The 26,366-nt window shown below is 38.1% G+C and overlaps 1 protein-coding gene across 1 annotated transcript; it reads right to left on the reverse strand.

Annotated features, from left to right (window-relative positions):
- Nucleotides 1-681: 681 nt before the first annotated feature.
- Nucleotides 682-13,856, reverse strand: LOC116247490 (protein MICRORCHIDIA 4-like). Its single transcript, XM_031619667.2, has 20 exons — nt 13,808-13,856; nt 9,118-9,192; nt 8,978-9,012; nt 8,819-8,897; nt 7,575-7,667; nt 7,354-7,438; nt 6,747-6,822; nt 6,391-6,519; nt 5,333-5,431; nt 4,981-5,082; nt 4,695-4,856; nt 4,044-4,139; nt 3,621-3,672; nt 3,435-3,546; nt 3,286-3,356; nt 2,700-3,094; nt 1,662-1,819; nt 1,501-1,582; nt 1,058-1,180; nt 682-937 (listed from the first exon to the last, which is right to left on the reverse strand). Exons 4-20 carry the CDS (start codon nt 8,862-8,864, stop codon nt 878-880), a joined length of 1,941 nt encoding a protein of 646 aa, XP_031475527.1. The 5' UTR covers nt 8,865-8,897; nt 8,978-9,012; nt 9,118-9,192; nt 13,808-13,856; the 3' UTR covers nt 682-877.
- Nucleotides 13,857-26,366: the final 12,510 nt, after the last annotated feature.

Here is a 26,366-nt window from a genome sequence, read left to right on the forward strand (position 1 = left end):
CAACCTAAACAAGTCAAGTTAGAGTTAAGTGGACTCGGCTCGGTTAAATTCGAAAAAGAAAATATATAACATACATCTTATAAAGTTGTCAAAAAAAAACTGTTCAAATGGGTATACACATGACTGGTACCACCTCTTTCTTTAAAAAATTAAATTTTTTAATAAAATACCTGCCTCAAAGTTCGAATTTCTTTCAAAACACCCAAGCCAAGTTCGAGCTGGCTCAACTCTGCTTGAACCCGCTCATGAACAGGTTCATTGATATATTGATCCTTTTAGTGAACCACTGCGGAAGTATACAATTATAGAATAGTAACCAAGTCACCCAGTTGACTCATAGTCACGAATCACTGGGTGTGGAACATTGGCTGAGACAACTCTGTCATCATGAATAATGTGCAATCAGTCTTTTTTCCTTTAGTGCAGATAATTAGCATGATCCATTCGTTATTTTCATGCCATGGAGCCGTAGTTGGGACGATACTATCACTATGAATCATGTGCTGGTCTCACTGTCTGATATTTGTGCTGAGTAATAACGTAGGCCTATCGCTCCGTTGGTTATTCCGAAACCAAAAATTTATAACAGTCCAGATTTACAAATTACTTCGAGCAGCTGTTCTCCGGAGTAACAAAATTGAGTAATATTAACATAAGATACTCCAAGCAGCTTCTCCGGAGTAACATGAGATATTCAAGATAACTATAAAACATGCTAATAACATAGGCCTACAACTCCATTGGTTGTCCAGAACCAAAAATTACATGTACACCCCAGATTACAAATTTACATTCCAGTAGTGTTATATATCCCTGTTCAAACTTTCATGACCTCAAAATCTTCCCTTGGTCCGACATTGTTCTGAATATACGTGCATTAATATTCAGGTTTCACCTCATGTTTCTGCAGCAGATTTCTAATTGTAGTATGAGCATCCTAAAAAAGAAAAGAGTAGCACGTAAGACTGGATGCTGATCTTCCTATCATGTAACACTATCAGGTTTCATCAAAATAAAGCAACATCTCATGATTCAACAAAACCAAATAAACCATCACCTTCAACCTCTTCTTCAGCGCTTCCACCTCCTTGCCATGGTGTTGCTTTTCCTCTGAAAATATGCTAATAATGTATTCCTGTTCTTTGTGAGCCTCCTGCAACTTATGTACGTACTCCTGAACCTACATACCAGTATAAATACAATGACTCAGGTAAGATTGGCATGTTGGTCCATCAGTCAAGGTTGCGGGATCCTACATGGTTAAGATTGCCTCCTGGAGGAGTCCACACGTCGTGACCCAAAATTTCCCAAACAAAAGAAAAGGATAAGGAGCAAAGCAAGTGCACAGATCGTTTCAACAAGGGATGAAGATTGATTCCTATGAGGTGGACAGAAAAAGGTGGACCTCTCACGGCCTTGCCTCAAGACCATATACAGCCATCAATTAAATTGTGGAAAACTTTGATCACTAGAAAAAAGGCAATCAGACAAGAATCTCACTTGAGCTTCCAGGTACATGATCTTAGCTTTAAATCTAGACTCCTCGCAAACTTGCAATGATTTTTCTTCTAATGCTTTCAACCTAGAACCATGAAGTCACAATATAAGTCATCATATTAATATAACATACAACAGAACAACTAATTCAATTAGCAAGGGACCTCTTTTTCAATCTGTGATTTTCATCTTCCAATTGCTTTAGAATCTCAGAATTTGAGATTGCAAATTCAGATTCACTTGTGTTACGAATAAAACTTGATTGACTTCCAATTCCAGCATCATCTTTTGGAAGATCAGCCGCAAAATATTGTTTCTTTGCCTGTATATAGAATTCAAAACCGGTTAGTATGATACATCTTAAAACCTGACTTTTCACCATTAGACAAAAACACACTTACAAGACCATTCCCTTCAGTCAATCCACACATCACAGAATTAGAAAACACAAAATGCTCCATAATACATGTTTAATAAATAAATCCTCTATCTTCCAACAAGCATTCAGAGCTTATGGAGGCATCCTTCCTAAGATTCTGCATTTTGATCAAATGAACTTCCATCAGGAAGCCTGTGCATGTCGTAATAACAATTTTCTATTTTGCCTGAAATATAGTCCATTTCTATGGTTTGATTCATGGGCATCTGAAGTTCGTTCCTGTTTTCCCAAGGCTGAAATTCCTGTTTTCCCAAGGCTGAAATTCCTGTTTTCCCAAGGCTCCTGAACACCCACAACTTTTCAGATAAGGCAAGTATAACTAGGTTCCGCTATTCAATCTGCAGTTCCAGAAACAGCTTCTCAATTTTCACATTAACGCATTTCACAAATCTACTGCATACATGCACACACATATGAACAGTTTTATGGGATTTGCCACACCTGTTGCCCAAACTGGAAAATGTGTGGTTGCTCCATTTGTGTAAAAATCCCAAGGTTGTGTCCCACCCTTGCCCACCTAGAAATTATGCATTTGAAAGACCTACAACTACAGTTAATGACAAAAGAAACAAATATAAGTTTCATTTCAATAGACTCCCACAGCTAATGTTAGAAACATTGTCCCTCTCAAACGTTGAAAAATTTCTTCGCTAGCCTAGATTCTTCAGAGAAACCACGAGATTGAATTTATTTAAACTAATGTGATAACTTTTCTAAAGCATCCTTTTTAGTCGACGGGGTAAGGTTTATTTTTGTAAAGTACCTCAGGAGCACTATGACCATTAGCTGGTGGTGTATGTTGTTGATCTTTATGCATTCTTTTCTGCATGCTTGTGGACTTCTCACATTCCTCTAACTGCTGCCGCTTGTGACCTTTCGTATTAAGTGATTGCAATAGGCTTCTTTCTGGAACAGTTCCTGAAGACGCTGATGTTAAATGTGGCCTTCTATTTTCTACATCACCAGTACTTTCTTCATTTTCTTCATGCTCTGAACAGGTCAAAGGCAAAAGATCTCTGCCACCAACTTGCCCAATATTTATCCAAGAACAATTTCTTCCAGCCTCAATAAGTTGGTGCTGACTTGTTGAACTGCTGATGGTAGACTGAAGGACTTTTTTCCCGTGAGTGGCTGAGAATGGTTCTGCTGTCAAACACTCTGCAACATATTGACTAGGGTATGAGAAAATCCAATTCAATAAATAAATCATCTGAAGTCTTAAACTTTCAGTAAGTAGAAGATAGATGCTCAAGTATGAGGGTCTAATACAGTGTTTACACAAACACTGTTATACACCATGATTTGATTTTAGATAGTTGGTAATTGCTAATCAAGAACATAAAAAATACCTGGGGAAAACAGTTCAATGGATTTCCCCCGATTCCTAGGAGCATAACCAATTTTGTGGCAATGCGATGACCTGAGTAAAGTAATACAATAAATGTTAAGGAAAGAGGAGTACACATGGTGCTTCTACCAAAAGAAAAGTCATACAAACCAGTAATTTTTCTGTATCTGAACAAGGCGTGCCTCAAGTCTAGAAAGAATAGTTGTGCGTTCGAAGTCCTGCTTATCATGTGCTGGCTCAACAAAATTAGCTTCCAATACACCTTCATTAGAAAATACAGAGTTAAGTATAAACATCCCTCCCATAAAGAAGCAAAATAAGTCATCATGTCATTACCTATAACTCCACGTCCATCACTTCCAGCAGCATTCCAGACTCTCCAAAATGGCTGTGCAAAGAGAATAAAAGTTTTTGGTGATTACACATGGAAAACATATGCAAACAGGTCAAACTAAATTGCTAAATGCATATGTAAACTACAGCTGGGAGAAGTCACAGAACAGAAAATTGATCCTAGGCTGCTGGCAAGAAAAATGTACATTATAATTACCATATTTGCAGTCCCCAAAACTTAACCAAATAGGTAAATACATTTCATGTCTTGCATAAGAAAGAAACATTAATGGGTCAAAACTAATGAACACTATATCCAAGCAGATTGCTGAGATCAAATAAATAAATTAACGTTAGCTGTACTTGATTTGAGTACAGGTAAAAAATTGAACATTAAATAAACATTATTGTCTCAGATATACTTACTTTTATAAGACGATTCTTATGATAAACATTAAATCCTTGGACATCAATATGATCTTTGGCATCTTTGACGAATCCTATTGTCACCACAGCTACCATCTGTTTCATTAAAAGCACAAAACCAAAAATGCATGAGACATATGATAGTTTCTTCCAGATTTCTCCTTCCATTGACATAACATGCAAATGCTGTTAGAATAGCCCCAACATATCCACGTAGAACCCAGTATATTATCCTCTCGTGAAAATTACTTTTTAACAATGAAACAATAATTTTGACCAACTTAAATTGAACCCATAGTTAGAACCTACAAGCATCATCACAACAATATTGCAATAAGAAGATAAAATAAAAACGGAAATTTATTATTTTGAAACAATCCTCAATTTAAATTTCTCACAAACATTTTCTTTGTTTCTTTTAACATTTTAATAATTATTCTTTATTAATGTTTTGCAAGAAAATTTTTAAAAGCTCATAAATTTATATTTTTATTACTTTTTTGTATATATCAGTAAATTTTTATATTCCTGAGAAATTCTTGAGCAAAACAAGTTTCTAATTAAGATCCCAGAAAAACTCATTGACAAAAAACGAGAAAGGTATTCATAATTATGATTGGATTCAAAAGGACACAAAGAAAAAGTTATTACACTAGCATCCTTCCGGACCCTATCGCCACCTGCAAGGGGTCTGTAAGTGATCTCTTGAGTTAACATCATATCATTCACTATGTTATGGTGTTCAACATCTTTTCCACGCAAAATCATTCTGAAGTCCTCCGGAAGCCTCAAGTAAATAATTGATGCATAGCTCTGCAGTTGGTCACATAAATCATTAGCTTAAAAAGCCCAAAGAGAGGATAAATATGAGACTGAGGATTACGTAAGAAACAGTTTCCTTTGTAAAACAACTATTGTTATGCAATACAGAACATACCCTGAGGGAATGCCGATATGTAAGGAAGTGCCTGGAATTGGGAAATTTCTGAGACATATTTATCTTCTTTTCATCACGGTTGACACCTCTTAGTTGAATATCCTGCGAAAACGCATATGAATTAAAAATAAGGCATGATGCTTGAACTGCAATATACGTGCAATGAATCCACTAGTGCACATCAGGAGTGACATAGCTGTCAACCTCCTGATATCTTTTTTCACATGCTGCTTGTACTAAACATACACCAGAAATAAAGAAAACTATGAAGATGCGTATCAAAGATCATAAGAAGAAACATCTAAAAACTTTGAGAAGCTAAAAGAATAATGGTATACACAGAACTACATACATATTGATCTGTATCAAAATCAAGTTCAAGCTCCCCAAGATCATCCTCCCAAAGGTTATAAATGATAATGCGAGTTCCATGATCTTGCAATAAGCTGATCTGCAGTTGAAAGGAAAAAAATTTTTTTAAGAAAAAGCATGGATACGGCCACATACAGAAGCAAGAAAGATTTAGCACCTAAAACAATGAGGGGGTTATATTACAATATGCAAGCTTACTTATATTTGAATTTCAAAGTGATTAATTTACAACATGTTATGTATCCAAACCACCAAAAATATCAGGAAAACCTAGAAAAGACTAGAGCTTCAAATCAGTAAGCTTCGCTCGACCTTACCATTTTGCAGCTGCAAAGAGTCAAACAGACAGATGCTAGATCCACCAGAAATACAAATGGTACATAACCAAAACAACTTTAAACTAGAACGTGAAATAAAGAAATAATTAAGAAATTACATGAGCAAAAAAAGCCTTAATTCAATGGAACCACTACAAAGTTTTAAGGCTCTCAAAATATCATCTATATATCTATAAAGATGCTGTACATGAAGTTATTAACCTATAAGCCATATAGGTACTACGGCTCACATTATTGAAGAGGGTATCCTCTGAAAAATTTAAGGTGCGACTGATGAGGTACATACATGTGAAATCTCTCAGAATATCTTCATCAGAAAAGGTTGTTAAACAGTAAAAGGTTAAATTAAAAGAAGATTATGAGGCTATCCCGAAAAATCTAGGGTGAAACTGATGAGTGAAGTCACGAAAAACACCAACTAACTTATACAGACAAATTTTGCAGAAGCTAGCATGAACTTCAGTCAGAATTCCACAAATAGGAAACGTAATATCCAGTTTAATGGTCATCCATCAATTCCATAGACAGTCAAGAAAACATCTCTAACATATTTAGCATTTCATGATAAACAGCCACAAGTTTGTGCATGAAAAGTTTCACTATCTGCCACTTCTTCCATTATGTCATTCAGAGTTGATGGTACACGAGGATTGTACAACTGAAACCAAATATTGAGTCATCTGAAAGTAAAATGTGGTACCTCTTGTAAAAGATCTGCTTCACTTGAATATGGAGACCATTGTACAATGGTTTCTAGATTCTTTGTCCAATCTGATTGAGAGGAACGAGCCAGTTTTTTCCAACCTTGGCACACTTTTTCATAATCAACCTTATTGATCAAAAGAAGCATAAAATTTTAATAACGAATAATATATATAAGCAGAAAATGTAAGTACAATCGGCTGCCGGATAAACTTTAAAAAAAAAAACATATCCTGTGAAAATCCATCCATATGGGAAAGAATGCACCTGATGAGCAGATCCAAAAAGAGCTCCCCATGAGGTTCATTTGATCATACTCTAAAATTTAAGATGGTACTGCAAGTAGAAGCTTACCATAGGAACCACTATATCTTCCTTTCCAGTGCTTCTCAAAAATGTGTATGAAAGTAATCCAATGCTCTGTGTGGGGCTAAGAGACCAAAAGAATCCAATTGAAACACCATTAAGTATTTATTTATCAGATCACGTGCATAGCTTTTAAGAAATAGAAAATTCTATCCACATAAAAAAAAAAGATCATTGGACTACATAATATTCCATTATATAAATATGTTTCATAGTCCAACCTAACCAAGACATTTTTAAGTCAATAATACAGAAAACTAGTCTCATTTGTGATTGTATTTCTACATATTTCATTTATTCAAGAGAAGCAAATGAACCTTTGAACCATGGCAATGAATAAACAAAAGCCAAAACATAAAGCTGCAAAAATAAGTAAAAGAAATTCACATTTGCAGATTACTGATACACTTTTGAAGATCTCATGAAGCATATATCAATTTATTGAAATATTTTGTCAGCCCTTTAACATGATTACTATGAGAGAATTGTTGGCAATACTAAATGGAGAATCAATAAGATGATAACGACAACTGACATCATCACAGGGGAAAAGAATGTGCAGCAAGTTTACATTACATTGGATTAGAATACAAACCTTTTTCCATCTTTTCCATGATGACGAGAGAAAACAATTACATCAGCTCCAAGCCTCATGGTGCTGGTTTTGAAACCATTTCCATCTATCCAATGCAAAGATATATGATCAGAAAGCATATCTAGATGCCCACATTCAGAAATGCCAGAAATTGTTTATGATAACATCCCTATCATAAAATATAACATAGCAACATTCATGAATAAAAGGTAATAGCTCACATTGCCCAATTGTATTCGCTAACTTGCTCTTCATTGAATAACCAAGTGACATGCATTGCCTCATTTTGTCAGGACTCATGCCACCACCATCATCTGCATATATTTGGTCATTAACAAATGTTATTAGAAGCACGTCCAGATGGTTAGAGCCCAACACAACAACCTCACAATTGTAGACCTTTATCAAGCAATCTAAAAAATAAGACAATTATAAAATTGTCTAATTCATATATTGCCTATAAGAAAGAGCATGGAATAACAATGAACTGGAAAACCAGGTAATGTTGATTATGGACAACTAAATCTTCAGGCCAAATCTAATATCTATGAAAGTTTAATTTCCACAGAACACAAAATGCAACAGTTTTCACAGAGCCATGAGCAAGTGATCGTACATATCTGCTGAAAGACAATAAAAAAAAATTCTGTTGACAATTTGCCAAGGCCTCTACCAAGTTGACAGCACTTTTAAAAAGACCCAAATTGCTAAAACTTTGATAACATGGAAACTGATCTTTTAAACAGCTGACGTCATAACTTCACAACAGTTAATTAAGCTTAAACTGCAAAATCACGGGTAGAAACCCACACAAATGATAAAGAGAAACATTATCATCCAAAAATTAGTGACATTTTCTTGCCAACAGTCTTATTTGTCAAATCAGAAGTTGAACTCAGGTTGGTTCCGGCCCTAAAAGACTGGTCAGTTTCAGTCAGTCCAAGTTGACTGACTAAAGAGAATCAACAAGGAGGCTTGTAGGATTAAAATATATAGACTTAGATTTTCGAGTTATAGAGCATATAAAATTAATACACACTATATAGAGCTTCATATTTTAGATGGAGAGAAGGAGAATATATAGGACATAAGATATGTAAAAGTACAATACACAAACACAAATATAGAGTACGCAGAATAACAAGACAGATATATATATACACACACACACAATCAGAAATTATAGCTGATATTTTAGAATACAAATGTCAACAACTAGTTCTTAAGTACTTGACCAAACCCACTTGGAAGCATGAAAAAGTCAGCTAATTAACATCTAGCCCAACTAAGCAACCAACCAGACCGACTACTTGCTACTTTCACAAAGTTGAATATAGAAATTAGGCTCCAAAACCATATGGCAGAAGATGAAGAGTTAATAAAAAACAAATTTCAGGAAAGTTATACACAGAAATGTAACAAGAAAAAAAATGAAAGGAAAGGGCAACAAACACAAAAGGTGTACCTTCAACCAACAGCATTTTACTTCCATCTTTCTTGTTTATCAACATATCCACATTAACATATGTAGCACCATTGCATACCTAAGAAAATGAGAAATGAGTGGGAACTTCATAGGAGCAACATGTGGACAACAAATAAGCAGAAAGTAAAGCTTGATTACCTCATCAAGAGCATTGTCCAATAGCTCTGCAAAAGCTGTGGAAACAGTAAGTGGATGAGAAGGATAATTTTGATGTGTGGCAAAACGTAATGTTTTTCATGATAAGTTTGCATAATTGGTTCAAAATGTTCAGGACTTACCCCCCAACGCCCATTTATGGCTGGTAGCATTTGCATGCAGAAACTTTGGGTGAATTCTTGCATGATCTATACCACCTAAAAAGAATATCATGTCCAAAGTAAGAAATGTTGATCTTGAGAGAAAAAAAACCTCCCCCACATAAAACTGGTTTAAAGCAGCAATATTGATAAAGTATGGTAAGGAATGATGTTCACAAATATACAAGCAGGGTTTGCTTCTATACAGTATAATATATATGATATGAATAGAAACTTACTTGCTAAACTTTGTCTAGAATGAAAGCTGAACCATGAAATAAAAAATAGCTGCACATTAATTTCATGTGTGGATTCACATAGCCACAAATATGGTGATATTTTTTAAAACATCACGATATTAACTAAAAAAAACTGAAGAAAACGAAAAAAAGGGAAAATATCATGATATTTTAAAAATGTGAAAAACAATTTAACATGATTTCAACACGATTTTATCGTGATTTTTTTCATTTATTTTTTTCAGTTTCTGTTTTTATTTTTTTTCAATTTTTGTTTCATTGTGTTATTTCCTCTGGTTTTATGTATTTAACATAAGCTCCTAAATGCAATGCAAGACATATTAGTTTTTCATTTCCTATATTTTTATGTAACATTTTGATTTTTTATTTTTTAAAAAAAAAACTCCAAGATTTTCCTAAAAAATTAATTTTGCCAAAAAAACACCTTGCCGATAAAATCCCGCGAATGATATTTGTGGCTATAGTGTGGAGTACAAGTGCATATAAGTATACGAGAAGCACACTTGCTACTTCATCTATCATGACATGCTTCTACTTGATTGTCCTCTCTCTTCTTTTTCTCCCTCTCCACAACATCCTTCCCAGCCTAGGATTTGTGAATTTTAGGGAGGGAAGAGACCCGAAAAAGCAGTCCAAGAATAGTCACTCAACTTTTATCAAAATAATTTTCCAACAAGAACCCTCACGCTCTAACTACTCTGTCATATTCACTGGGGTTATATGGACTTGATGCTGCTCATGCATTATAAAAATACGTCTGAGAGCATTATATAAGTCCCAAGCAACCATAATATGAACCACTTTTTGTCAAAGTACAAAATCTAGATATATGTCTGGGCTATAATTATTATATGTTATGCAGTTAACCAAATAAGTCAACAACCTGAAGGTGATTTTGGTCGATAAAGCTAGGAACTTGAACTACCAGGATCCTAAGCACACCCCAAACAAAACATCCTTGGCATCCCTCTCTAATCCTGCTCTTGGCTCAATTTTTAAATTATCAATTTCCATTTTTGGTAATGACCACTCAGCAAAGATAGGTTTCTCTTGAGTCATCCCTTGCAGGGTTCGAACCTGAGACCTGGAGTTGCTTTTACCAAAATCCTGTAGACCCCATGATCCCTCCTCGGCCTCATATTTGTCTATAAGGAAACATTAAAGGAAAACAACACTGCAATAAGGAGAAGAGAGGGATAAAAGAGAGCAGTAGGAGGGAAAAAAAAAAAGTAACACAGAGACCATGGATATACACCAAAGGCTATGAGCCACAAATGGGCCTAAAGGGCTGCCACAATCACGTGTACCAGGATAGTGGTACGTGCAACCTTGCATGCATCGAAGATGTATTTACACCCTATATCTTTTCTCACAGAAACCATGCCCATGTGACATATTTGTAAGGCGAAGCTGGATAATAAATTCATGTCAGTGTCATATTGATGGCACTTGTACATGACTTGCCCTCCAACTATTAGATGGCAACTGCAAAGGATTTCCAGCATAAGAGTCCAATGACAATTTTTACCTCCTTCAAGTATTCACAGCTGAAGAAATAGATCCTAGTGATTAATTCAATTAGTGGCAATAATAGACTTATGAGATATCCGCAGAATAGGTATTTGATTAATTAGGACAGATAAGGTCCAAAAAGAATAGAAAATGATGAAAGGCCGTTTAGAGAGCTGTGAGAATCTAATATGAAAAAAAATTCACAAAAATGGTATTTTCAGAAGCCCCAAAAGAAGAAGCGTACTAGTTATGAAGGGAAAAAAGCAACAACAATTGATCAGCATCACAAATCCAATTTAAGGAACTTTATTCCTTGGTTGGTAAGTAAATAACACTTGTCCTTGGTGGAAAATGATGCAAGCAGCAAAAGAAAATGTTTATATATATATATATATATATATATATATATATATATATATATATATATATATATATAACTGAGCAGCATAGATTAGTAGCAGAGTTAAAAAAAAAAAACCGTCATGAAGTGTTCGCAAAAGAGGTTAAATTATAAAGTGTTCATAAGAAAACAACAAGGACATGAAGCCATTTATTACTAGAGTTGATCACGAATCTGAAATATACTACCAACTTATGTAACACAGGTGCAAGGTGCAAATTTTGGTCCAACGTGTATGTATATATTTATACATTTCTTTTATAATTTTAACAAATTTGAAGGCATAGAAATAATTAAAAAAAAAAAAAACTATTATGTAGCTCTCTTTCTGTCACTCTCTCCCCTCGACACAGTTGTCTATTTCTGGCAAATTTCTCCTCTTCTTCCTCCTTTTTTCTTCTTTCTCTCCCTCTTCATTGTTATCCCACCGAAGCAGCAACCCTGCAGCTGCACCACGTCATGCCAAAGCAGGTGCAGCAAGCCAAACGGGGCACCATGTGAAATAGCTATCAGCTGCCTAAAGGATAAGTCACTAAGTATGACTAAATTTGAAGTTTAAATAGTGGGAATGAGAAGCATTGCACTGGACGCATGTAATCAAGCACTTGGTAGGATAATTCATGTGGGAGTGAGGAGGTTTTCAAAGTTTTCATCTCTGTCACATGGGTACTTTATTTGGATGAGATACCCATGTCAACATGGGTAGGGGTATGGGCATGCCCTTGTGCATAGCTTGGACATAGTCAAACCCATGTCAGGTGCAGTCAACACACCCATGGTCATACCCATCCTTTTCTGGACTCAGCCAAAGTTGACCAAGCCCATTTTTGTCTACTAATTAGGATTGTTTCAAACCATCATGTATATACAATGGAAATGAAGAGCCCTTGATAGAAACTAATGGGCTGTTCATGTTCTTTGTTGTCTAACTCCACTTGTTTAGCAAGATTTTCTGACAAGCTTTTCTGGCGACAAACAATTTTCCGGTGATTTTTCCAGCAACTTGTTTTTTTTTAAAATAGAACTTTCTATATTGTTTTGTTTGTTTAAATCTTATTTTTTACTCTATGTGTGTGTGTGTGGTGGGGAGGGGCGGGGGGTGGGGAGTTTGTTGTGTCCCCGTACCAAACTTTTTTGAAATTGCTCCGCAACCATACTATACTAGAACCCATACCTGTGCCGGCACTCGTACCCATAACTACTGAATAATTTTTACTTTATTTAACTATTTAATGTCCTTTAGAACATATTTGTTACTGCAGATCTAAGTTAAAAGATTCTCTAAACTACAAGATAAAACAACAATGTCACATATCGTACAGCCATGGAGTTGCATAAGATAATGACTACACAAACTAACTAACAAAGACATAATAACGAAAAATATGATATAAATGTCAGTCTATGCCTTGATAATGATTAAAAAAATAGAAGGAAATTTTAAATTCCACTCCTTTAAAAACTAACTGTGATCAGAAAAGCTTTGAACATTTGCTTAGGATGGTAAATGACTAAACGTAGGCTGCTCTGCAACAAAATCATGTGCCATAAGATGCAGTATGCCATAAAATGTGTGTGACAACACCTCCCATGAGTTTAAAAGGCCATTCCTAAGAAACAGCCCTTGCGAGACCTCAGTCAAAGATAAGGAAAAAGGCTTTGGCACTTTGTAAGTTTTATTCGATGTGTATCCCAAGATACACAAATATGGTATTGTATCATAAATTTCTTATGTCAGCCTTTTTTTGGTATATAACAGAATGTAGCTTACAGTACATTCAAAATGTAGAAACCCATTAAAACAGCACATTATCAAGTTCAAGCTTGTGAGTTGAACAGTCCAAAATATCCATGCACGAGCGCTACTCATAATTACACAAAGACAAACTGTGATTTCCCATACTTCTAACCGTTAGTCAAATCACCACACCGAGATTGTGCACTTGGAACATAAGTCACCTGTCCTTCTTCCTTGGGTATGTTATTATGATTTCAGATGTCTAATTTCTGAAGCAATTTCTTTCTCTTTTTCCAGTTACGCAAATGCATGTATGTTAGTACAACATGTTCCATCTTAGTCTTTACCCCAATCCGACTGCTGATTTTGCTCTGGCCCTAACACTTTCAGAAGGGAACCAACAAGATCTTTTCGGCAATAACTTCATACAAATTCAACATCCTCTCTTTTTATTTCTCATCAAATAAAAAATTGAAAAGGGAAGAAAAGATACACAAGAAAACCGCTGCATGAATTGGGCAAACTACAACACAACTCATAGTCAGAATAGCAGAGCATAGGTACGAAGAAGACCACGTTAAGTTCGCTCCCATGCAAGACCAACGCCATTGCAAACGATTGAAACGAATAAAAATCATCAAAACCCGAACAGAAAAGAAAACGATCAATACAGAAAATCTAAAACCTACCGCTACTACGAAAAGGAAAAAAGAGAGAAATAGAAGGAAAAAAATAATATCGAACGCGAGTCAGCCTCCTTACCCAACGACGATCCGTTCTGCACCGTCGCGTCACCCTCATAATCCCCGGCCTTCCAGAACTGCCTGCACGGCGCCGGTCGCTTCACCGGAACCCACGATAATGGCACCACTGCCTCAGTCACCGGGCTGGACGACCCCGTAGCCGGGGTTGTCGAAACCGCAGAACCAAGCAGCACAGGTTTGACAAACTCCGCAGGGAAGATGACGTCCAGCGCTTCAGGCTTCATCCACTTCCTGGAAGCAGAGCCATCAGGAAGCTTCGACCACACGTCATCTTCGCTATCAGTTAACCCATTGAGGTTCATAACGGCGAGGACCCTGCTCTCGTCGTGGGTACGTCGGAAATCTGGCTGCCAGACGTCGGAGTCGGTGCACTCCTGCTTGACAACTATACTCATGACTAGATAGAAAAAAAAAACAAGCAGTAGAGACTCTTCTCCTTCCCTCTCCTCCTCCTCCTCCTCGTGTTGCGCCTCCTGATTTTTTTTTTTTTTCCTTTCACAGATCGGCGCTCTGTCGACTCCTGACCCTCTCCCTCTCACTCTCTCTCAAATTTGGTTGCTTCTATTCTTTCCCTCCCGCGCTCGCACGTTATCGGACCCCAGAGCGTCACGTCCTTTCAAGTGGACGAAGCATCCTGAGGGACATGCATAGTTTTGCCAACGGGTTGGACCTTCTTGATGATCCAGATATGGATCCAACTAACAAGCTGCCCTTGCTCCTGACTGGACCTCCCATTTGAGAATCGCATTCGAAAACTATATGCCTACATAGTGGATCTGGATCCACCTCAGTGTATACCTTCGGACCTGGACCCTGTTCCACCTCCGACGTGTTGATGAACCGATATAGGAAGTGATCCTTGGGCCGCCATACTACCAAACGTCAACGAGTCGGATTTACGCGTTTACATATCCAACATATTCGGATCTGAACTTACCAGAGTTCGGGTTGGATTGACAATTATATGGGTTAAAGTCTGGTATGAAAATGTGCATTTGAACAACTAAGTGGGCACAAATGACGTTCGATTTCAATTGGACTTTATTGAACTTGGTCTGGGACGAACCTAAGAAACAATGCGACCTAAACCTGCCAAAATTTAGACTGGCTTGGGCAGTTGGGCTCGACTAGCTAGATTTGCAAGCACATGGATTCCCAAGTTCGGGTGCACAAAGTTGGGGCTTTACAGAAGATATTGATGGAGAATAATTGCATGTTTGATCCGTTAACATTTGTATGTTTGATCCGTACGATCGGTCGCGGTCTGGTTTACGGAAGATCTTTGTTTGTTTGATCCATTAACATTTTGTCTAACCTGGTTCTGGTTTTCCAGAACAATATCTTTATAATATGGGTTTTCTTGGGTTGCCAAAAAAGATCGACTTCCTTTTTGTTATGGTCCAACAAGATTGTTACTCTTTTCAAGGGAAGAACGGTTGCTTTCCAGGAAAGGAAAATCTTTTAATTTAGTTTAGTGATGTCTGAATTTAAATTGCTAAAAGTCAGTAAAAGTTGTTTGTTATGTCATTTCACCCACTTGTATGTTTAGGTATTTTAAGATTCCTTTGGATGCTGATACTTATTACATTTGGATAATAATCATATCGTAATTTATCCTATATATGTAAATAGATAGATAGATATAGATAAATAACCTAGCGTCCTTATCATGTGATCTTGGATGAGCTTGTTTTGTGGGTAAGTTTTTGGTTCTCAAACTTAGCATAGGTTTGTTTGATGACGTATATTTGTAATTAAAGGGAGCAAGATAGAGAAAGTTTTCGTTTATACCGTATTACACGCGTTGCACGTACGTCAGTATGGTAAATGTTTTTTTTTTCCCCACATTTTTACTGGTTATGGCAAATTTAATTGAGGGAGAACTTTAAGTCAGTATTAATATATCACCTTGCTCATAATATCATAGATATTCCCCACATTCAAATATGGAAACTCACCATCCATAGTATTTAAATTCTTTTTAGAAGACTACCACCTGGAAACTTACCGTTAATACAGCCGTTGTAAGTATGTTCTCACATTTTGACTGGGATATATAGAAAGAAATTTTCTATTTTCATGAGTGTGAAGCTTTAATCACCAGAACAGGCTTCATGTTTTTTATTTTCCTAATGTGAACTTCAGCTTTTTCACTAATGCTAAGATAAGGGACTGATATTTTAGAATACATGCAACCGAATTCGTTTGTCAAATTGTCCTTTTAGGGAAAGAATGAAAACTCTCCCTTTCAGAGTCCCACTTGGTCTTAATCACCAAAACAGGCTTCTTACTTTTCATTTTCCGGACGTGGAGTTCAACTTTTTCACTAATGTGAAAATAATATATGAAACTGTTTCACCGATTGTAAAATGGCTCAACCATCTTACGTCATGCGGCACACTATCACTATATCCCCTGGTTAAGGCCAATGTTATCAAAAATGGTTTCTGAATCAAATTAGAAAATCAAATGATTTAGCAAATCGTTCAATGTAATCAGAATCAGAATCAATATGAACTGGACTGATGAACAGTGTTGTTTAAAGATAAAAAGTTGAAATATAAATTTAAAAATATCGAAAACTGAAAAAGGATAAAAACCAAAAAATAACTTAAAAAACAAAAAAAATCATAAAATGCAAGAAAAACATTAAAAAACAATATGCAAATTTACAGATAAATTAAGGGTTAATGATGTGTGGAAGGAAGAAAGTTTCCCACCCTCCGGATGAACTTTTCTAACTTATAACACTGATATGAGCCTTAGTCCGAGTAGGCCTAACCAAGGCCAAAGGCACGGCCACAGTGAGAGATCACGGCTCAGTGGAATTAAACTTCGAGCCTAGAGCAAATGCAGTGGGAGGTGCGGGAGGATATGCAACGGCTCTAGGACATGAATGAACTAGGTGAAGACCAGCAATTGGGGGAATCCGCGAGTTAGGATACTAGATCCATAGGACTTCTCCGGTATAGGCCCTGGTCCATTCTTGAGTCGTGTCGAAACACAAGTCTCTAGAGTCGGTCTAGGACGAGTCTAGGGAGGTCTCTTGGCTGAATTGAGCTCAGCTCAATGAGGTTAAGGGATGTGTCAAGTCCGAAGTTTGGGCGGCAACCCGGACGAGGTCCCCACCTTGAGCTCACAAGGCTCAAGGGGCGTCTAGCTAGGACTTAGCCGTTTTTCACTTCTTGATCTGCTTTATTTGAGTTTGTGCCAATTCGGTTTTGGATTCAAACTTACCAAGGCGGGTTGTGCCTTGGATCCGTTTTGCTTTAGCATATTCTGAATTTGGATTTGGGCTGGTTCCATGCATGGGAACCAGATTTATGTACTCATGTATATAAGGTTTTGATTCATATGTAAACACATGCAATTTTGGGAATTTGAGATCATTTGATTTTTGCCTCTCTCTCTCCTCACGTTTCTCCTCTCTTCACGTCAATCCCTCTCTCCCTTGTCTCTCTTCTCTCCTCAACTCTCCTTAGACCAGCGTGCTGGCCTCTCTCCCCCCTCTTGTCTCCCTCTCCTCTCTTCTTCTTCCATCATCTCTCTCGTCATCCCCTCATAGTCACATTTATCTCCAACGTTGAAGAAGGAGCGGTGATTCCTCTAGGCGAGCCACGGCCCTAGGGGGATTTTCAACACTTCAACTTCACCTCGGATCTGCATGCCTTGGGTGCAATTCCTCTACCATATCAGAGGAGTTAGAGGCTCTAGACGCGCAAAGGAGGCTGCGGTTCCATCCCTTGTAGCGCAGCAACCCATCGTGAATCAAGAAAGTAAGGTTAGATCGTTTCCGTTTTGGAATTGTCTAAGTAACGTGTTGGCTAAGTTTAGTTTTGGATTTCTCGTGGAAGGAGCTGGGACTCTTGAGTCACAGCCAAGATTCCATCATCTTCCTCGCGTGGAAGGCACTCCTAAACTTAGTTTTACAAGTCTTAGAAGGATTCCAAAGGGGACGTGCTTGCCAACGTTGAAAGAAAGTTCAAATTTAGTCTAGTAAGGGCCGATCTTCTTCAAGGAAAAGCACGGAGACTTGCTGGAGTTTTCACCGAAAAATCAGTATTTCATCATCAAGATCCACGGTGGAATACCATCAAAACCAACCAAGAAGCATAGGAGAAAAATGAGCACGAGAAAAGAAGAAGAATGGTGGTGGTTTCGCGTAGAACGGCCAAGGCGTGCAAAATACAAGTTGCCAATAAGTTCTGGAATTCCGATCAACTCTGCTCTGTTTCCAGCTACCTTCGGCACCTTACGTGCAACCACGCCCAAGGTCTGATTTACCTCTCATTGCCATGAAAGGAGTTAGTCATTTGAAGGGGTAAAAACGTCCACCATTGATCAAAAAGTGAGTACCGCATAAAGCGAAGAGAGGTTGGAGCCGATCTTTTGGGAAGGTCCACTTTTTTAGCTAGAATTGGGTTAAGGATCAATAAGGAGTTCTTACATCTGGGTCAAATGATTCTAAAGATGCCACGTCGCTACATTTGATTATCTTGGAGAAATCAGCTACCCAAAGAGTCCACATTTGGTGGAATCACATCCAAAGTTTTAGGAGTCCCAATTAACCGTCATCACCTAGACCTTTGCCACCTCACGTCCCAATCCCTACATTTGAGTTATAATCCATTCTTTTAGGAATCCATCTCCATCCATGAGAGGAGGGTCCTCATTTGGCCCCTTTCCACGTGGCCACTTTTAGTAATTTTTTTATTTAGTAATTTTTTTAGTCAATCATAAGCCCGTAAGCCTTGTCCTACCCACTAAATCCCCTCATCCTTGACTTCACTACATAATCCCAAGCCCCTAAACCTCACACCCTTAGATCCCTCCTTCACACCGTAGAGGAAACCGTCCAAGCTATTCTTTCCCAAGCTGTCCCCAAGCCAGCCTCACATAAGGATATACCAAGGCTCTATGATCGAGCTTCCATCACTTGACCGTAGCTAGGGTACTCCTCAGCTCTAGACCGAGCTGCCCAAGTCAAAACCAGCATTACAAAGTTCAAGAGGCGTGCATCCTTGGGTTGAACTCTCATCGCCCAAGTGACTTAGGCCGACCCACTTCGGCCTCATCCGCACTTAGCCAGGCCGGCTGAGCTAGGAGATCTTTCCTGCCTCACATTTGATTATCTTGGAGAAATCGGCTACCCAAAGAGTCCACATTTGGTGGAAACACATCCAAAGTTTTAGGAATCCCAATTAACCGTCATCACCTAGACCTTTGCCACCTCACATCCCAATCCCTACATTTGAGTTAGAATCCATTCTTTTAGGAATCCATCTCCATCCCTGAGAGGAGGGTCCTCATTTGGCCCCTTTTCACGTGGCCACTTTTAATAATTTTTTTAGTCAATCATAAGCCCGTAAGCCTTGTCTTACCCACTAAATCCCCTCATCCTTGACTTCACTACATAATCCCAAGCTCCTAAACCTCACACCCTTAGATCCCTCCTTCACACCGTAGAGGAAACCGTCCAAGCCTTCTTTCCCAAGCTGTCCCCAAGCCAGCCTCACATAAGGATATACCAAGGCTCTATGACCGAGCTTCCATCACTTGACCGTAACTAGGGTACTCCTCAGCTCTAGACCGAGCTGCCCAAGTCAAAACCAGCATTACAAAGTTCAAGAGGCGTGCATCCTTGGGTTGAACTCTCATCGCCCAAGTGACTTAGGCTGACCCACTTCGGCCTCATCCGTGTGCTACCAACCACTGCACTTAGCCAGGCGGGCTGAGCTAGGAGATCTTTCCTGCCTCCTTGATATCCATCAGTAACAATCGAGTCAACAATCGAGTCGCAACACCCCATCCTGCTGTATCAGCTGGTGCTTCAGCTTCAATCAGATTGCAGAGAATTGAGCAGCGTTTTACCGACATCCCCTCATTCCTTCGCGTCCTCTTCATTTTGGTGCACCATTCCTTCAGCCATTACTCAAGTGACTCCCAGATTCAGCGGCAGATCGAGGTCAGGCCGTCTTCGTGAGTGAGGTTAGTTTGATTTTCATCATTACTATTGTAATCATCTTGCTTAGTGCCGCTTAACTCTCCCTAGAGACGTAAGGACCCTCTACGAGGATCTTGGGGAAGTAGGATCGACTCTAGGACCGGGCTGTCGCCTATACCGGAGTTAGGTCCTACCAAACACATTGAGAATTTTGAATAACTTAATTTATTTGCACATATGGTGATGTAATTTGTGAAAAAGAAAAAAGAAAAGATTAACCTTAAAAAAAGTTGCCGACAATATACGTGTCAGATGGGTTCATATACATATCGTATATGATCAAAAATACTTATACGATATGCCGATAGCGTGATATGGAGCACAAAAAGAGAAAAGGGCATGAGGCCCCTTTTTTTCATGCTTCTTTTTAAAACAGCTCTTCTCTCTCCTGCTTTTTAAACAATCTTAAGGGCGTGTTTGCAGGCTGGAATTTCATTGTTGAAGTGGGATTTTCATCTCGGTTTTCACAAAAAATGCTTGATGTTGCCAAATGCTGGAAACTAATCTTGGTTTTAAGAGGCAAAACCGGGAATTGTTACGGTGGATTATAATCCCACCATGAGGGTGCAACTATAATCAACAGAGTTTTTTTGCCGATTGGGGCCGACTCCACACAACTCTCTCTTCTTTGTCTTCGTCCCTATGGACAGTTAGCTCAGGCAGTGCAGAAGCCATCATTCCCCCCGCGGTGGCAGAGAGGTCCACCATCGTCCAGCCTGAAACCACCGAGTCACCGCCAGGTTTTCTCCACCATCTCTCTCTCCCTCTCTTTAATGAAAAACCTCTCTTATGGCATCCTGTGTGGGAAATTCTTGAGTAACAATCTGCTGCCCGTATGGACCAAGAACAGGCTATTTCGCGGCTGTCTACTGCCCTCCTCATGAGGCTTGCCGTATTGCAATTTAGGCCAACCTGCAACACATGTTGGATTTGTTCCCAAATCATCACATCATCGCCGGCGACTTCAACTGTTTGCTATCACTCTCAGATTTTAGCACTCCCTTCAATCTCAGCCCAGCTCATCATCGTCCGTAAGTCCACTACCCTTGGCGGGGAGCGCTTCTCTTGGTCCAACAACTGGGCATCGCCGTCTCTGTGCCTTTTGGATAGAGTTCCAATCACCTCGGACGTTCTAGATGTGCTCCCACTCATCTCAGCTTCTCTGACCACAAGGACGGTTTCAGATATCATGGTGCAGTGATTATTTCATTCCTTCTTGAGTGCCCAGTGGGTCTTCGTTTCTTCTTTTTTGCATTGGTGGTTATGGGAGCGCGATTCAAGACTGTTTTTCATGCTTCCTGGATGGCCGCAACTATTGGTAGGCGGGCTGCTCTATGAATCAGTCATAAGATTGCTCGCCTGCAATCAGTCATAAGGTTCTGTGACATTCTTGCCTGGGAGAATGAGCTCACCTCCCTTGCAGCAACAACCTGAGAGCCTCACCCTTGAACACAGCAGCAAAGCATCGCGCGATGAAATTCCGTGGCGCTCGTGGTCCCGTATCACTTGGCTAAAGCTTGGGGGGATCAAAATAATATATTTTTTCACACCATGTCTTCAATGTGCTTTCGCAGGAATCGAATTCTCAGGTACAGGGTTGAGGGAACTCAATATGAGGGTGCCGCTGGCCTGGCACATGCCTCCCGATTTTTCCAGCACCTCTACGCCGATGCAACTGGCACTGTGGGCGACTTATGGTTTCTCCTGTCTTGCACCTACACAAATTCACACACTACAACAATTAGCATCAGCTCTGGCGATAATTTAACGGCAGTGAAAATGATCAGTGACGCTAATACTTCGCCAAAAAACGCTCCAGAGCTGCAACCGCCATTACCATTTTCAATGGCGGAAAATGTTACCGATGGAGCTGCCAGCGACACTGGAGCTATTTTAGCACCAGAAAATGTTTGCTTATTGACTCTTCTTTAGCGCCAGAGATGTATCAACAACCACCATATAAAATAACGCCACAAATGTGTATATTGGTGTATTGCTAAACGCCAGCATTAACATTTTCAGGGACGCTAACACTGTACCATTGCTTGAATCTGACGTCTCGTCAAAAAGCGCCAACGATGAACGCTTTTGATGCATCATTAATTAACGGCAGTGATGATATTATTTTTTTAAATAATAATAATAATATTTTGTACATTTACAGCTGCTGAAATACGCAGAATACTAAAATTGTGGTTTCAATATAATTATATAAACCACACCGGACTCCCTCGACCATATGTGAAGACCCAACAAAGTAATCACAGAGGACTATTAATCATAAGCCAAATACAAGAGACAAAGGCATAGGCTGACACTCTTCTGCTACTGAATTCAACAGAAGCTTCATGTCTGGGCCTTCTCACCCTCCTCCCAGTCCCAGAATGATGTTTTCTTCCCAAATTTCAAGACAGTTTGCAGCATGGCGTCTGGCTGCATGTTGCCTTTCACTGTAACCTTTTGTTCCTTCAGATCCACTTCAGACAATTCAACACCTGGGACAACATAATTCATAAAAATTGAAGAAAAGGTTATGTGATCAGGTTGACACGATGGTCCAGTAACTCAAACAACCTTGTTAATTAAAAGCATCCAGTGACCTGAACGGAATTCATGCAACCTAACACAATTATGGTGCTTCAACTTCTTGATAAAGTGCGAACCACCATCGTCATATGCTCACAAACAAATTCATAAGGAACACATTTTTTCATAACAAAAGAGCTCAAAACTGACCTCAGTGAAAAGCTTACTGTACCAATATGTGATAGAACATAATCATAAGGGAATAGCACAAGCAGCATTCAGCTTGGCAACAAGAGCCGAAATAAGGAAATGAAATCTAAGTTTCAAGATTGCAGTTCCCTTGTGGCTTACCAAGAAAAAATGTTGTGACTCATACAAGATCTGAAGGATATGCTCATGCTTCCCTTCCAAGGAGAGACCTCACTTCTTCGACTGAAAATAGGAAAAGGAAGATAATTGGCTGGAAAATTAATGACCACAAACAGAAAAAATTCCTTTTCATAGACAATAATGAAATTTGAGATAACTGGGAATTTGTTCTCCGATAGCACTCAAAATTCAAAATTCAAAACGTAAACCTACATGTTATGTGATTCTTAGAAACTTCCCAAAAGAAAGGCAGATGGTTCAAACTTCCTGCTGGCAAGAAGGAAGACGATCCACCAAAAAGTGAAAAATAAGCAGAAGATCAGAATTTGGAAGACAAAGTGAAGGAAGATTAATAAGGCTTTCATCATTTTCAGAATTTCCTTGACAAAGTGAAGTTTTTCAATGTATCTCCTGAACCTACGCAGCAAGAGATTATTGGTCATCAATTGAAAACAAAGGATAAAAAGTAGACCCCAAAGCAGGCTTATACAACTATCACAAACAAAACCTTTCTTCAGTGTGGTATGACCATTATAACATGTCTTCTTGTGAAGGAAACATAACTCACCTTTGAAAGCCAAAGCTCAAAATGTTGTGAAACAACACGCTTCTCAAATCCTTGTCTGCCTATTTGTATATCACTTATATTGCAAAAAGAAACATGAAATACCAAGATAAGAAGAAATTGCAAATATATATTTGTTACGAAGACTTCAAAAATCTGAAAATTCTTTTTTTGTGGGCAAAGTTTTGGAAAATATGAACATTTGAGGGGTTCTTTTCTTTCAAAAATCCCTCTTTCAAATTGAATTAGAAAGCACTTCTTTGAAAGTTTATGGCTATTGGATTCTGAGCATTGATGTGAGCTAGAAATAAAAGATACCCCTAGTTCTGGGGCTGAAAGAAAGACAAATTATTGATCATGTGAGACGAGATAAGTCTGGCCAAGAGAAAAATGTAACCTTTATTGACGAAAGGAACGAAAGTTCATTAAACGAAGATTTTTTTCAAATGAACTATATTGACAAGATCTGGTAGTTGCACATCATCTGAATCCATTAGATAGTAAGAATTATTGAGAAGAATTTCTTTGATCACATATGGCCATTCCAATTTGGCGCCCACTTCCCTTAGAGATGATGTCTCTATGGACAGATTGATCTGATCACAAAGGTTGTTCACTTTAAATTTCCTTTTGATGATTGATATTAGCATAATTTGAATGTTGGCTTTTGCATATAAAGTGGCAATACTACATCTATTCCATATACTAACTTTACAAAAGTTGTATGGGTAGGAGTTTTGACGGTTGTTCTATGGGCCTAGAGTGCGTCATGAATTTTTTCTTCCCATTCTTGGCCTCGCTTAACCATTTGTTCTAAAATTCTGATCAAGATCATGTTCGTGGCTTTTGTCTAGTCATTGCCTTATGGGTAGTATGGTGCTGAAAAGTAATTCTTGATCCTAAACTTTGCACAAAAATCTCACATGTATTCATTTTTTAAGTGTGTCCCATTATTCAAGACAATATGATGAGACACTTTGAAATTGCATAGGATGTTTTTATGTAAGAAAGCTATTACATGTCTACCTTCCACTATCCTAAGAGTAATGACTTCCACCCACTTGGTGAAGTATCTTTTGGTGGAAATGAAGTATTTATGACCGTTCTATGTAAAGGGATTGATGGACTCTACAATGTTAAATGCCCACATTGAAAAATACTATGGTGAGACCACTAAGTGTAAGTATAGGCTAATGCATGAATGACATGAATTTGACATCTGAAATACTTCTTGACATATTTGTGACAATCTTGCTGCATGGTTGGCTAATAATAACCAACTTTGGATAACTGCTTGGTGAGATTTTGGTAGCTTGCATAGCTACTATAAATTCCTTCATAAGCTTCTTTGATTACTTCTTGTGTTTCATCTTTATCCTAACATCTAAAGTAGTATGTGTTAAAGCCTTTCCTATGTAAAATTTCGATGAGTGTGAAATATCGGCAAGACATTATTTGAATGGCACACTACTCACTTTTGGACACATCGGTGGGGAAGTCCTTGGTCTCCAAGTAGCATTTTATGTTTTGATACTATGGAGCGTCTTGGGATTCCACTTGTTGACTTGCTCTAACATTTTGTAGGCTGTCATGGTCAGCCTTTTGATCTCAAAGGCTTTGCATGGTTCAGATTTCTTGGGGCAATGATGGAGCCTAAGCTGACCAGACCATTTGCAAATTGATTGAATTCCTTTTTGATATGGAGAAGTTGAAATTCATCAAACTGTTTGATCAATGCTTTGGTCCTTTATTGATACAACATGAGTTTAGGATCTTTCACTTTCCACTCTTCATTGACTTAATTTACAATAAGAAGGGAATCTCCACAAGTATGAACCTTTTGACATTACATTCCAACATTATCTTGAGGATTTGAATAAGAGCTTCATATTCTACCATGTTGTGTGTGTAGATGAATTCCAGCCATGAAAGAACATGGTATCATTTCTTTTTAAGGTGACTCTATATGCAAGATATGTTGTTGTTATTCTTATTCCTATTCCTATTTTGATTTTTGTCATGTTCTTAGATCCATAAAAAAAACAAGGTCCATGCTGGTGCATACTCTATATGCAAGATATGCTCATCAAGAAACTTATCTTCTGCTTTGTGCTCTTTTGTCAAGAAGAAACCAGGCAGCTGTTCGGCTATTGCATGTGCTTTATGGACTTCTATGGAATGTATTCTAGATTACTGCATGAAAAGCACTTGCCATTTGGAAATTCAAGCACTAAGAAATGGTTGTTCAAGATTGTACTTTAGAGAATTCAATCAATATGTCAAACATCTACTTGAGGACACCAAGATGCATATTTGATTTCAAATGGTGTTGAATCAATTTGTCAAACACATGCTTGAGAACACCAAGATGATCTACTCGAATCTTAGACTTGACTAGGATGTCATCATCATTTGCATCCACAAAATTTTGCATCTAATAGTGAAAGATTGTTGCCATTGCTCTCTGGTATGTAGCTCCAACATTCTTGAGTTCAAACGGCATCACTGCATAGCAAAAGGTTTTAAGAGAGTTGTAAATGAAGTTTTTGATTGATTCATAACAGCTAACTTGATCTAGTTATAGTTTGAATAACCATCCATGAAAGTGCACATTTCATGTTATGCAGTGATGTCTATTGAAAGATCGATATTTGGCAATGGATAATCATCATTTGGAGTGACTTTATTGAGATCACAAAAACTGATGCATATTCTTACTTTATCGTTTCTCTTTATTATTATGACAATGTTTGCTAACTATTCTGAATAGTCAATGGTATTAATAAATTTTGCTTTCTAGTTTTTCTTTGACCTTGTCCTTGATTTTTTGGCATCTAGCTTTCTTAACTTCTACTTCATTGGCTCACTTCTAGATTTTAAAATTAATTTGCATTCACTAGCTTTGTGTCTAACCAGGTCATGTCCATGTAGGTTTAAGCAAAGACAACTTTGTATTCTTTGAGGAATTTGATGATTTTTTCTTATTCTACAACATCGAGGTTGACACCAACTTGAACCACCTTGAGATCTTTGTTTTTTCTAATATTTATCTCTTTGATGGGATCATTAAGCATAGTCGGGGGCTGATCTCTA

Source organism: Nymphaea colorata, chromosome 2 (genome assembly GCF_008831285.2).
Source record: "Nymphaea colorata isolate Beijing-Zhang1983 chromosome 2, ASM883128v2, whole genome shotgun sequence".
Classification (NCBI taxonomy): domain Eukaryota; kingdom Viridiplantae; phylum Streptophyta; class Magnoliopsida; order Nymphaeales; family Nymphaeaceae; genus Nymphaea; species Nymphaea colorata.

Coding starts and splice junctions, on each gene's coding strand:
- LOC116247490 (XM_031619667.2), bottom strand. CDS start 8,864: ATGTTGATAAACAAGAAAGATGGAAGTAAAATGCTGTTGGTTGAAG. Junction 3,547..3,620: donor TGATGGACGTGGAGTTATAG/GTAATGACATGA, acceptor TTTCTAATGAAG/GTGTATTGGAAGCTAATTTT. Junction 938..1,057: donor CGCTGAAGAAGAGGTTGAAG/GTGATGGTTTAT, acceptor TTTCTTTTTTAG/GATGCTCATACTACAATTAG.